Source organism: Cryptotermes secundus, unplaced genomic scaffold (assembly GCF_002891405.2).
Source record: "Cryptotermes secundus unplaced genomic scaffold, Csec_1.0 scaffold181, whole genome shotgun sequence".
NCBI lineage: Eukaryota > Metazoa > Arthropoda > Insecta > Blattodea > Kalotermitidae > Cryptotermes > Cryptotermes secundus.
The window spans coordinates 1,875,213-1,887,554 of record NW_019723906.1 but is presented as its reverse complement, the minus strand read 5'-3'; the positions used below and the strand labels follow the sequence as shown (position 1 = coordinate 1,887,554).

Sequence of the window (12,342 nt, the reverse complement as noted above, 5' to 3'; positions counted from 1 at the left end):
ATAGATAGATAGATAGATAGAATGTTCCAAAACAATACCTTGGTAAGTGTTTCCACATGACAACGCTAAGTGTAAAGCTGTCTGTATTTACGCAGTCTACAAATGTTTATAGGTACATTTATTCAGTATTACCATCTCTCCTAGCCACTAGGCGACTCCCAGTTTAGTGCCTGCAAACTTCTCCGTTTAGTCTTCGAGGAGAGGCTGAAACAGGACAAAGAGTGCAATTAGAATACGGTAACGCATGAATCACGGCGCTTCACGGCCAAAGTCAAAGCGAAACCCATTCCCAGAGGACAGTGAATGTTGTTAGTACGCGCAGCAATCCCTCCGCCGCATTTGCCCTTGAAGTGTCTATCCGGATATTGCTTTCCAGCTTTAGGGGTAAAGTAAGTTCGGGGAATGGGCCGCGCCATAGTTCAAGCAGTTAGTCGCTGGCTTCCCATCGCGGCGGCCCGGGTTCGATCCTGGATCTGGTCAAGTGAGATTTGTGGTGGACAAAGTGGCGCTAGGGCAGGTTTTCTCCGAGTACTTCGGTTTCCCCTGCCAATCTTCATTCCACCAATTGCTCCACAATCACCCTCATCTATCATCTGGGGCAGGTACAATAGGCCAGAAGTGACCGCAGTACACGGGACAGTCCCACCCCACTAGCAATAATAAAAAAAAATCGGAGAATGGATCAAACTGAAATAAGAGTTTTCTTAGTCCATCAACAAATTGTATATATCAGCTTCAACTCTCTGTACTTTTATGTATAAAGGCATTTCAATGTAAATATTAAAGGTAAAGTTATTCTTGTGCTTAATTAATTAATCACTATTCCATGAAGGCATATGTGGGAGTGGATATATAGATCCACATTTACTTGACCTCGGCACTACCCGGAGGTGAGAGGTCAGCTTTACGCCTCTGCTGCTTTACCTCCGGGGAAAGAGCCCCCGGTACACATTGGATAGGAGACTGAGTGGGTTCCAAGAGCCCTTCTGGACGATATGGAGAAGAGAAAATATTAGTGCTAGAAATTAACGTAAATTGAGGATTATCCTCTTTAACACATAAGCCTCTGATGATGGCCGAAACACGTAAGCCATATTTTATCGAACATTTAAAGTTCTTAACTAATGCACGTTACACTTGATGATACTTATTAGTTCATTATTAATATATTTATTTATTTCCAAAACTGTTCATACAGCCATTTTCGCTTCATTTGCCACTTCCTCTTTATGTTACACTCATTCTCAGGAAACGCAATTAGTATCATTATAGTTGCTTTTTTAATAGACGTAAATAATAATCAGAACTGGGTATGTCGTATTACACGACTATTGCAGTAAACTCGACGAAATCCTAAATGGAAGCCCAAACCTGTTAGCTATTACTGTAAATGAACAAATTAGTACCTCCCATGAACGACTTAGGGAACTAATTTTCTAACTCATTGGCTTTGCAATCTGGAAAATGTACGTTAAACTACATTACATGCCTGTCGAACGTCAAGTTAAGACTCTAAAATAATATAGGGCCTTATGCCCATATTTATATTAATGAATATTCTATCACTTTTATAATACAAAGTAACCTAAAAGTCATTTAGCCTAAAACATTCTCTAGTATTGATGTCAAGGTTAAGATTTAAACCAACCAGTGAATCAACAGAATGGTATCACAGTGTTGTGAGTTAATGAACTGATCATAGGGAACCTCATATCGAACAGTTTTTGTGAATTCAGTAAGTAGGAGTAATCAAGAAATTTCTAAAGTATTTTAGTGTACATTTTACTAACTCATTTTTATATCTTGCTGGAAGCTGTACGATACAGGAAAATGACTCGTATTTCGTAAATGAAATGTTTGAAAGGAGACTCTGTGAGTAGTCCAGTGGTTTTCAAGAGGTTTGAAAACATAAAATTTCTCTCACTACAGTTACAACCTATGCTTCAATACAAGAAAATTACCAGGTTAGTCTGTGTTTTGGCAGAGAAGGTAAACATTGTCTGCATTGTCTCTATGGGTTATCTTCTTTGCCCCCCCCCCTCCAATTCCTTCTGTGCTTAAATAATCCGCGAAGACATTCAAACCAAGCAAGTGTGATTTCTACTCAGCGACGTTTCAACCTTTGTAGCCTTATGTACCGCAAACCGAAAAGTTCCGGAAACCACTGATGCAAAACTTCTTCGCATTTACCATTGCTCCTACAGGTGCTACGTGACTGTATCCACTGCCCTACCTTACGTCACGAAGCAACCATCAGTGTTCTGACCTTGATCCTTTATCCATTCAATATTTATCTGTTCGGTCTGAAGATTGCCCAGACAGCAATCAAAACATCTGTTCGCACGTCATTGCGAAGTCTGTTCGAATGGTTAGAGTACTTTAATGTTTCATGGTACGAAGGTAATTGAGTAAGTAAAGACACAAATGCCATTATTTTATAAATACGGGGAATTGTGTGATAACATTTGGCAACACTGTTAAACATATGATTTGTAACATGCCTGCGCCTTTGCCAGTTTTTTGTAGTCTGTGATCTGCTCACAACGTTAGGGCAGATTTTGCGAGCATTTCGTTTCCTGTCATTCATTGTCATTGCACCCCATCGCTTTATGCCTTAAAGGTTGCCAAACAGCTAAGAATTGAACATAAATAACTTTATATACTACAAAAAGCCGTTTATGGTAGCCCAAACCAGACAGAGAGAAACGAGGAAAATTGCAGAGGCCATTGGGTTGTGTCATGTATATATATATACATATGTTTCGGCCGTACCCGGCCAACATCAGGCAACTGTTAATCTTGTTTGTATTTTCACTATATTTTAAAATGAATTATTTCCGAATTAAAATACATCAAGGGCCGCGCCATAGTTCAAGCAGTTAGTCGCTAGCTTCCCGGCCCGGGTTCGATCCCGGATGTGGTCAAGTGAGATTTGTGGTGGACAAAGTGGCGCTAGGGCAGGTTTTCTCCGAGTACTTCGGTTTCCCCTGCCAATCTTCATTCCACCAATTGCTCCACACTCACCCTCACCTATCATATGGGGCTGGTACAATAGGCCAGAAGTGGCCGCAGTACAAGGGACTTAGTCCCACCCTACTAGCAATAAAGAAAAAAATATATCAGTCTCATTCCAGTGTCGTCATCCATTCATAAAAGATATTTGTCTGAGCGCATTACAAGTCGTTATGTTTTCTCGCGCTGTTTTCCTGTTGCGCCTCCGATGTTTTCTGTTAATGTGTAGTGTGTGTAGTATTAATGAGTTTCGTTATTGTTAATTTTTACACTTTTGATAATTGATTGTACTTGCGAATGTTGTATAGCGTAGTTCTTACGAATGTCATAATGTTATTATCTGCAATATGTAAGAATATATTATTACATATCATTTGTTATGTTTTTGTGTTTGTATGTTAATTTCCTTTTTAGACTTGCATATTCCATTGGCTTGTATATTTCCACGGTGTTGGATTAGTTGAGTATGTATGTCACTTATTGTTACGAGAGCAGGAATATTTGAGACAGAACTATATATATATATTGTGACGTGGACGGAGCAACGCTCGGTAAAGACCCCCCTCCAGCGGTGACGTAACATCATCGGAGCAACTGCCACTGCTACGGTAACAGGCCAGTCAACACTCCGTCCCCCTCCCCCGCGGTGACGTAACAGGGGACACTGCGGTTACTACGCAGCAATAAACAACCCTCGGCAGCGCTCCCCAGCAACCCCTGTAAACACGGCGTTTACGCAACAGTGAAGCGATCACGTAACTATTTTCTGTATTGTCAGTGCGAGAGTTACTAGTAACCAGTCAGTTGCAGTCTAGCATTCGCCGGAGTGAATGGCAGCAAGAGAAGTAATTGTGATACTGCCGATGGCAGTAGTTGTGAAACTGTGAATTGTATAAGTGTAAGAGCGAATGTGCAATAAATTAGCTAGATCCAATACTGTGTGAAGTTATTTGTCGCGTGACATATTTACCCAACACGTGACAATTTGGTGTCATAATTGGTTTACGAACTTCAACACGCCACAAGTTACAACGAATTATACTGCCACATGATGAAAATTGAAGAAATTTTGGAACGCCTGCTGGCCGCCCAAGAAGATTTCCTGGCAAGAATGGGAAAGATGATGGCACGTCTAGAAGAAGAAAAGCCGACCTCAGTGGACAGGAAACCTGAGACGGCAGAAGAAGAAGAGGTCCCCGTAGAAGACGCCGAAGTAATGCTGGTCGGAGACCCGAAGAAGAAAAGACGTAGGGACCGAAAACTGGCCGCGGAGCGCCGCCACCAGAAACCGAAGAATTCGACACGAGAAAATTGTGGACCCCAGAAGAAATTGGCCTTCGCCCGCAGAGGGACGAGCCACCGTGAGAAAGTGACCCGGCAGACAAAGGAGACCGGGAGAAAGATGTCCGATGGTCCAAGAATTGCCTGGCGCAAGAGAAACGTCGGTAGGAGAAACTATATCAGGACCAAGTAGGACGAAAGAATCCAGAGACTCAGAGAAAGAGTGAGGAAGAAGTGAAAAGTGAAAATTAATGCAAAAGGATTCTGAAATACAATATTAAAGGATTGTGTATTAAGATTTCAGAAGACTGAAATTGCACTTGTTCTTCTTCTGGAGAGCTCTGTAGTGTAGCTAGAATATGATTTCAGAGAATTATTACGCTTAGCGTTCTTTGCAAATTGTCCATAAAATTAACTCATGACGAAACTGTAACTGTCAATCAGTTCTCGTGTTTCACACTTGAAACTGGCTGACATGATTAAGTCCTGATTCGTGCTGGACATATAGGAACACCGAGCAGGATTAAATTTCATTATAATCCCTACAAATCTTCGTCTGTTGTCTCACAAACGGCTCATTAAATCGACAATTACTGCATGATATACGATGTAAATGCCATTAAGGAATACGAACTTTAGACTTTAAAGGATTCTGACGATGGTGTATGCTGTACAGAACTGTAAGGCTTATTTTGAATTCTATCCGTCGTCTGATATATATGTAAGACAAAAAACCACAACGTTTCTGAGACTGGATCTGTCTCCGTCCTCAGGTGGATGGGGCAGGATAGACCTACTCAGTTGGGCCCGTTAGAACGACCAGTGATTGAGACTAGCTCTTTCTAACGGGCCCAACTGTGTATGTCTATCCTGCCCCATCCACCTGAGGACGGAGACAGATCCAGTCTCCGAAACATTGTGACTTTTTGTCTTATATATACCAGACGATGGATAAAGTCCAAAATAAGCCTTATAGTTCCATACAATACGAATTTTGTTTCAAATATTTTTTATATAATGAAAATTTAACTAAATGCAAAGACTCGCTTAACAGGGCGTCATGTCTCTGGTGTGGTGAGCTGTGGAACAATACAGTCGTACCTGTAATCAGTCAGCAACAAAACCGATTAAAATGGTGTAGTATAAACTCGCAAATGTCTTGAGTGTGTCTTACCACTCCTGTTTACATCGGCGTAAGTCCGACCTAAGAGGAAAGGCAAGTTGCCAGTTGGAAGCAGGCCGCTTCGTGTGAAAGTCCGCGTTGGCTGCTGTGGTGCTGACCTGCATACTTAACCCTTTGAAGCCTTAAATTCTCCTAAACAACATTTTAAATATTCAGTTCCTGCTGCATATAAACCACAGTTAGTTGCCATCGCCAAAGCCAATTGCTTAATGCTGATTAACTAACCAACTTCATGGAGCTGAACCCTTCTTGAGAAACCGCCAGTTGTGTAGCTATTCAAGAATTTCGCATCAATTTATGGAACCCGTGTTCACAAGAGCCCTCCACTGGTCCCTATCCTGAGCCAGATCGAGTCACTCCATACCACCCCATCCTATCTCTCTAAGATTAATTAGTGTTAACCACCCACCTACGTCTTTGTCATCCTAGTGGCCTCTTTCCTTCTGGCTTTCCCACAAATATTCCATATGCTCTTAATGATGATTAGGGGAATGATCTTTGTATATTTTCAGAATCGTGCAAAACATAAAAAGCACCCATGTGGGAAAAGTGAAGATTTGCTGGCTGTTTGAATGGTACATGTTTTAACCACTGCACTCTAAAGGGCTAATAATATCGACAGCTGGAACTTATTAATTGGTATATAAACTAGAGAAGTGATACAGATTAATTTATGATAATGCATATTCATTAGTGAAGACTGTATAATTAACTTTTACGTCATATCTATATTTGTAGCGTTTAGAAACTCATCATTTTCCCGCTCTGACTAATTATTTGTAAAGGTGTTACAGTAGGATACGTGTATGTTGTATGTTTTATAAACGAAATAAAGCAGTTCTTTCCAGCACCGCCAAATTTAAGGGCGGCGGGCGGGCGGGCGGGGCAGTTCCCCCCAAGGGCCTCCACGAAACAGAAATGGAGTTCACAAAGTTTATTGAGACATTTATGTCTCTAAAATCGCTAGAAGTTAGTTTGCATTTTAGTAGTTATAAGAAATAATAGCAACAACAACGACAACAAAGATTCGTCGTAACCTGAATTTATTGTTACTGATAACGGCCCCCTCTTTTTGGTTTCCCCGGCAACCCCACAATTTTAAATGTGGCCATGCTTTCCAATGCCGTCCCACTTGGGAACACGCCATACAGGTTCCGTAGTGTTTCATCAGCTTTGACTGTAAGATTACAAAGTGATTTCTGACGAAGTTGGCCTTCCTGTCTGTATGTTTCCAGGTGGATCCCCCTCCTAGCTACGAGGAAGTGGTTGATAAGGCTCCACGTTATTCCTCCCTGTTCCAGGTCACGGACTCAGGAGACGTGGTGCCCGTGCCGACTCACGCTGGCGGTAGCAATGCAAGGTAAGGCGATTTGCCGTTGACGTCCCTGGACAAGCGGATAGTTGTTCGTAAAATTATCTTGAAGGCCATTTTGTAATAACGTAGTAATGCTCAAGTATTGTGCCGGACACCTTTACATTGCAGTTCATACCTTGAGTGCCCAGTTGAAAACCCCACTCCCGCTCTCCCTTCTCGTGTTTGGAAGAGACATCACTGTTCTGGGAGTATTGCTCCACCGGGGGCTCTGTGCATACTTTTCGAGTCCGGCGCCCTTTCCTTCGCTTCTTAACAAGAAATTAGAATAAACGCTTTCTGTTACCAATAAAACATATTTTTGTCCCGTTTCTTGATTTTTCTTCATCTTTTAGGAAAGACCGTAAGCTAAATATTGTCACGGTTTTAGTGACAATAGATGGGGTTTGGATCAGTAACCGGATTTATTTAACTTTGAGTAAGGATTATGCTGTCACTGTTGTACACACTTCACAAAACACTATAAGACACACAAGATCTTCTCAATCTGTTACAGTCTTCACTAACCGTTGCGTGGTAGCGGCTTCCAGCTGCGGACATTTCACTTCCCCTGGGTTCCCAAAGTATCCCCGGCCTCAGCTAACAGCTTCTCACGACGACTAAACCGCAACAGCCCTCTAACTAACTCACAAACTGACTCACTCCTCACTAACTGCAACAGCTAACTGGCCTTGCTTATAACATCTCGGCACAGACCGCACAGAAAACACCGTTCATATATTGCTCTTTACGGCTTGCTGCCTAGTAACGGCTGTTGTGTAGTTGCTTATTTCATGGTCTTCGTCTTGAAGTCGGTCTACAGGCCACAATATTTCCACGCTATGCAAATAATCCCCACATATTTCGTTATCTACTTTATGATCTTGAGAACGGAGAGGGCTTGACCGACTGCATCAATTAACATGCCTTTAAGTACAAGGACACATGAGAAAGCGTGTGATGCATCTACAAGGGATAATTACTAGCATCTGCTGCAGAACTGAGCGGTGACGTGGTAGGTCAAGTAGGATACAGGCCTGTGCTAACAGAATTAGTGAACTCACTTTTCTTTCTGGAGATAAAACTAGGTCAAGGGGATCTTCATAGTTACATGTGACAAATAAGGTACATGAATCTGAGATGGGCCAGATATGTAGAAGGTAGGGGTCTCATATTTTAATTACGCAATGAATGCTGTGGTTTATAATTCTGAAACAGTTATTTGAAATACAGTAGGAGTATCTGATATCAAGTCTTTATATACCATTAGATCCAAAATTATTAGCTAGAATCATTTAATGCGTCAGTTCGCCCTCTGCATGAGTATTGCAGATGGAAGGCTTATGGAAGAGCAGATGTGCTTTCCTAACCGCGGCCGCTACACCGTCGAGGTCATAGGTCACGATAGGATAGAATTTGATAGGAGGCTGGGTGGGATCCATAACCGATCTGAAAAGAAAAACATTTAGGTAGGATTTGAGGTTCTCACGGAGGTCATTATGAGAGTTTACAGTCAGGAGATATTCTGTTGCTCTATAGGAATATCCGATCCCGGCGTGATGAGAATTTTACGCAAGGATCTAAATTTTCACCCGCACAAAATGGCGGTAGTGTAAGTGTTAGGCGATCGTGACATGGCAAACAGTAACGCGGTAGCTGAGCGTTTAATCTGAATTCTGTCCGACGATGTCATCCTTATGACAGATGTAGCACACTTCCACCTATCTGGCTATATCAACGAACAGAATTTCCGATATTGGGCAGAGGAAAATCCACAGTAGCTTCATCAACGTCCTCTTCACGGCGCACATGTAACTCTTTAGTATGGAGTGGCAAACTCGGAGTCATAGGCCCTTATTTTTTTAAGACGAAGATGGGCGTGCAGTTACAGTCACATCTGCCCGTTATGCTGAAATGTTACGGAACTTGCTCACACGAGAATTGAGCTCTCGACCCCATGGTTCCAGCAACTGCCCATACAGCGAGAGCATCCATGGAGATCGTTCATGAAATATTTCTGGAGCTCGTAATGTCACTCCGCGGCGGGCTTCCATGGCCTGCACGTTCACCTGATCTCTTCCTTTGGACGCACCTCAAAGCTAAGGTGTACACCACTCGGCTACGGAAAATCGAAGACCTCAGTTCGGAAGCAAATCTCAACGATACAAGGAGAGCACTGGGAAACCTACGAGCCAGGTTGGAAGGTACGCAGTGATGAGCAACATCTTGGTGGTGCGCTATTCAAAACGAAATAAGCAGAAATCTAATGAAATGTACGTGGAATAAAATAGAGTTCAGTGTTCATTCGTTCTGTAAAAATAAACTGAACATTAAAATAAAATTTCACTGCTTTATGTACTATTTGAAATTGTCAGGTTCGTTTGCGGCACCCGTTTGTAAGTACTTTATTATCGACTTGAATACCACTGACTGCTCTCTCTCTCTCTCTCTCTGCCTGTGACGTGAATGCCAAAGAATGAAGAAGCTCATGTGATTACTCTCTACCGGACTCGCCTAAGACAATGCTCGGATGTCTTTGCCTGTCTGATGAACCCTTCTTCGAGCTGCAAACTTTACATTCCTGTCAGCACTTGACGATTAATTGAGAAGCAAAGCTAATAAACATGTACGAAATGATTTCCTGTAGCTAGCTCGTTAAGGCCGCTGACTCATTCTCTGACGCATGTGCGTCAGGAGATGGTTAATTTCACACAGAAAGCCCCTGCTACCGTTTAAGGGACTTCACGGAATGTCTCTACGAATTGGACACTGTTCTGTGCATGTTAACAGTGTATTTTATACAAATTTTAATATTTAAGAGTTACATCTGCCGGGATATATCGCCGTTTAGTCCTTTGAAAGCCAACCGACGTTTCGGAAAGGTCTGCTTGCCACCTGCTTTCACGCTGGTTTCTTGGTCGATTTATTCTTCGAACCTGAAGATGGGAGTGAAATGTTCCTCCGTAACATCGGCTGACTATTAACGAACTACACGGCGTTATATCTCAGAAGATAAAACTCATCACAACCACCGCTGCCTCTGTCTTCTTGTTTGAATATATGCTAGGCGAGCAGACAGCTAGCCTATCACAGTGGCCGCGCAGTCTAAGGCACGAACCTTCTTTGCCCGCTTGAACAATGGGGTCGTGAGTTCCAATCCCACTCAATGCATGGATGTTCGTTTGGATTTATTCTGGGTTTGTGTTGTCCTGTGTAGGTAACGGCCTTGCGACTGGCTGATCCCCCGTCCGAGGCGTCCTACCGACTGTCTAAGCTTAAGAAACTGAAGTGAATCGAAGCGTTTCACGGATGCCCTGTGCTCCAAGTGGGAGCCACAGGAAGAGAGACGAGCGGAAAACACGCAAAAACCTCCACCAGACATCATGACGTCACTATCACAGCGCGCTGGGAGAACCTCAAATTCAGAGTCAGGAAACACAAGGATATTCTCGGCCTTTCTTTTTATTGAGTATATTTTCGAGGCAGGAAAATCTCTATCATCTATCAGACTGCCATTTCTTCCTTGCGTTCTTTACACTATGCGTATCCTTTGTTCTGTGACATCGGTTATGACTGCATTGTGAAGGCGAAATTAATTGAGGTTAAGACAGTGTAAAAGCAACAAATGTTGCCATATTAGTCACTGTAATGATAGCTTAGCCTAGTATGGGTGACCTTAATAGTGCTAAATCATGACGTCCGTTCATATCCTGAGGGGTTCCGGCGTCAGGCGTCATACCTAAGCCGTTTATGGAATTGTTTTGCGAGGAAAGTTATCAGTGCTTTATTCGATATGAATGTAGATGTACACGGGTGCACCTGTTCTCCGTATGAGCACACGTCCACAGACCTGCCTGGAGCTCCACCACGCATGCAGTTATGTGTAGGCTACGTCTCATCATTTTGATACTTTTAACACGGGTGATGTTTCGAGGTTTTTTTAACATTGGAGACAGTCAGGTGGTATAGCGATGGCTTGGACGGCCGGGATTCGATTGCAGGCATGGGAAAGAGGTCTTTCTCTCCACCATATCGATGATACTCGCTCTGGGACCCACCCAAACTCCTATTCAGTGGGTACCAAGGACTCTTTCCCTGGGGGGAAAGCGGCAGGGGCGTGACGCTGACCACTCACCACCGACTAGTGTCGAGGTCAAGAAAACGTGGATCTCCACATCCACTCCCCCATAGCCTCCTCCGAAAGTTCCTGTCCAGCCCCATTGTTTTCCGTCCTCTTACAGCAAGGATTCTGAAGTGTCCCTCACCACTATCCAGCCACCTTAGGCTGTCTTCCTCCCCCCTCACCCCTGTGCCTTCGGGCATGGGAAAAAGTTAAGTTTCCTGCATGGAGATATGTTTTATTTTTTATGTTCGTTGAGAAATTCTTTATCTTCGTTCAGCTGTTTTGTGTTCATGCGCCGTACGTGGTGCAGGAAGGGTGAAATTAATGAGGAAATTTTCCTATCGTTGCTCCCTTAAAGTGGCATTACTGTGAATAAATTAATATTTCCGTCTTTGGGGATCGACAGCTCCTGTTTGAATAACTTGATCACGTGTGTGTAGTATTTACCCAGACTTCGGCTCTTCCTACAGACCTAGATGAATTCGTGTTTCTTAGTAATTACTTATTTAACTTTAATATGCCTAGGCAGTTGGCTCAGGCGGTAAAAATTTCTGCCTTGCATGTGGGAAGTACCCAGTTCAAATCCTGGCCGGACACAAGTTTTTAATGACTTTTCTCAGTTCCTCTATGCAATTTCTGGGATAATACCTTAAATTCGGCCACGACCTCTTCTTTTCATATTCTTTTTCATTTATTCTCTAATAATCCTATCATTCGACTTTATATAGGTCTGATCTCGGTTCCTGATACCGTCCATGTATAAACTATAAAGGTAAAAAAGGTTAAGCTATTGCGTAACAGGCCGTGGAGGCCCATAGGTTTGTGAGACGTCGAGGCTCCTATGTCTTCTAGCTAGGCAGTTGGCTCACAGATGGCGGTGAGGTTGTCATCCTTACGTGCCGGCCGCCCTTTACACCCAGGAAGATTCCTGGTACTCATTTCTGTTAGAGGCTCAGTCGACTCCAGGGCAATGTTGCGGCTGGAAGGATTCGGTCAATTGAAAAATCCAATTACATCATCGGGAATCGAATCCGCAGCCTCCCGGCTTGTAGCATAGTGCCTCATAAAAAAAATAAATAAAACAATTGAATGTACATACATCTTTCAGAACCGAAAAGGAATTTTAGCCTCAGTTTCTCAGAGCAAATTGGTTTCTGCAGTGACATATCCTCATTCGTTTTTCACTAGATTCGAGTGCTTCGTATCTCACGGAAAGAAGGTCAACATTTCTGGAAATCAGCAACATTCTGATGTATATATACGTATCTTGACGAGTTTATTACGTCAGTACACTTCCATAATTGCTTAGCGTGCATCCTTTCCAGTGTGTCGTTATAATTGGACGCATTACTCACCACACAGCGTAAACTTCTCGCTCTCTAGGCCAGATTA

At 42.9% G+C, this 12,342-nt stretch overlaps 1 protein-coding gene across 2 annotated transcripts in view; it reads left to right on the top strand.

The window, feature by feature from the left end:
- Positions 1-12,342, top strand: part of LOC111861995 — a 43,132-nt gene that overhangs the window by 18,692 nt on the left and 12,098 nt on the right. For both annotated transcript variants that reach the window (XM_023847013.2, XM_023847011.2), the window contains one exon: positions 6,712-6,836. In XM_023847013.2, the coding sequence (XP_023702781.1) occupies positions 6,712-6,836 (125 nt within the window). The remainder of the gene's footprint in view (positions 1-6,711; positions 6,837-12,342) is intronic.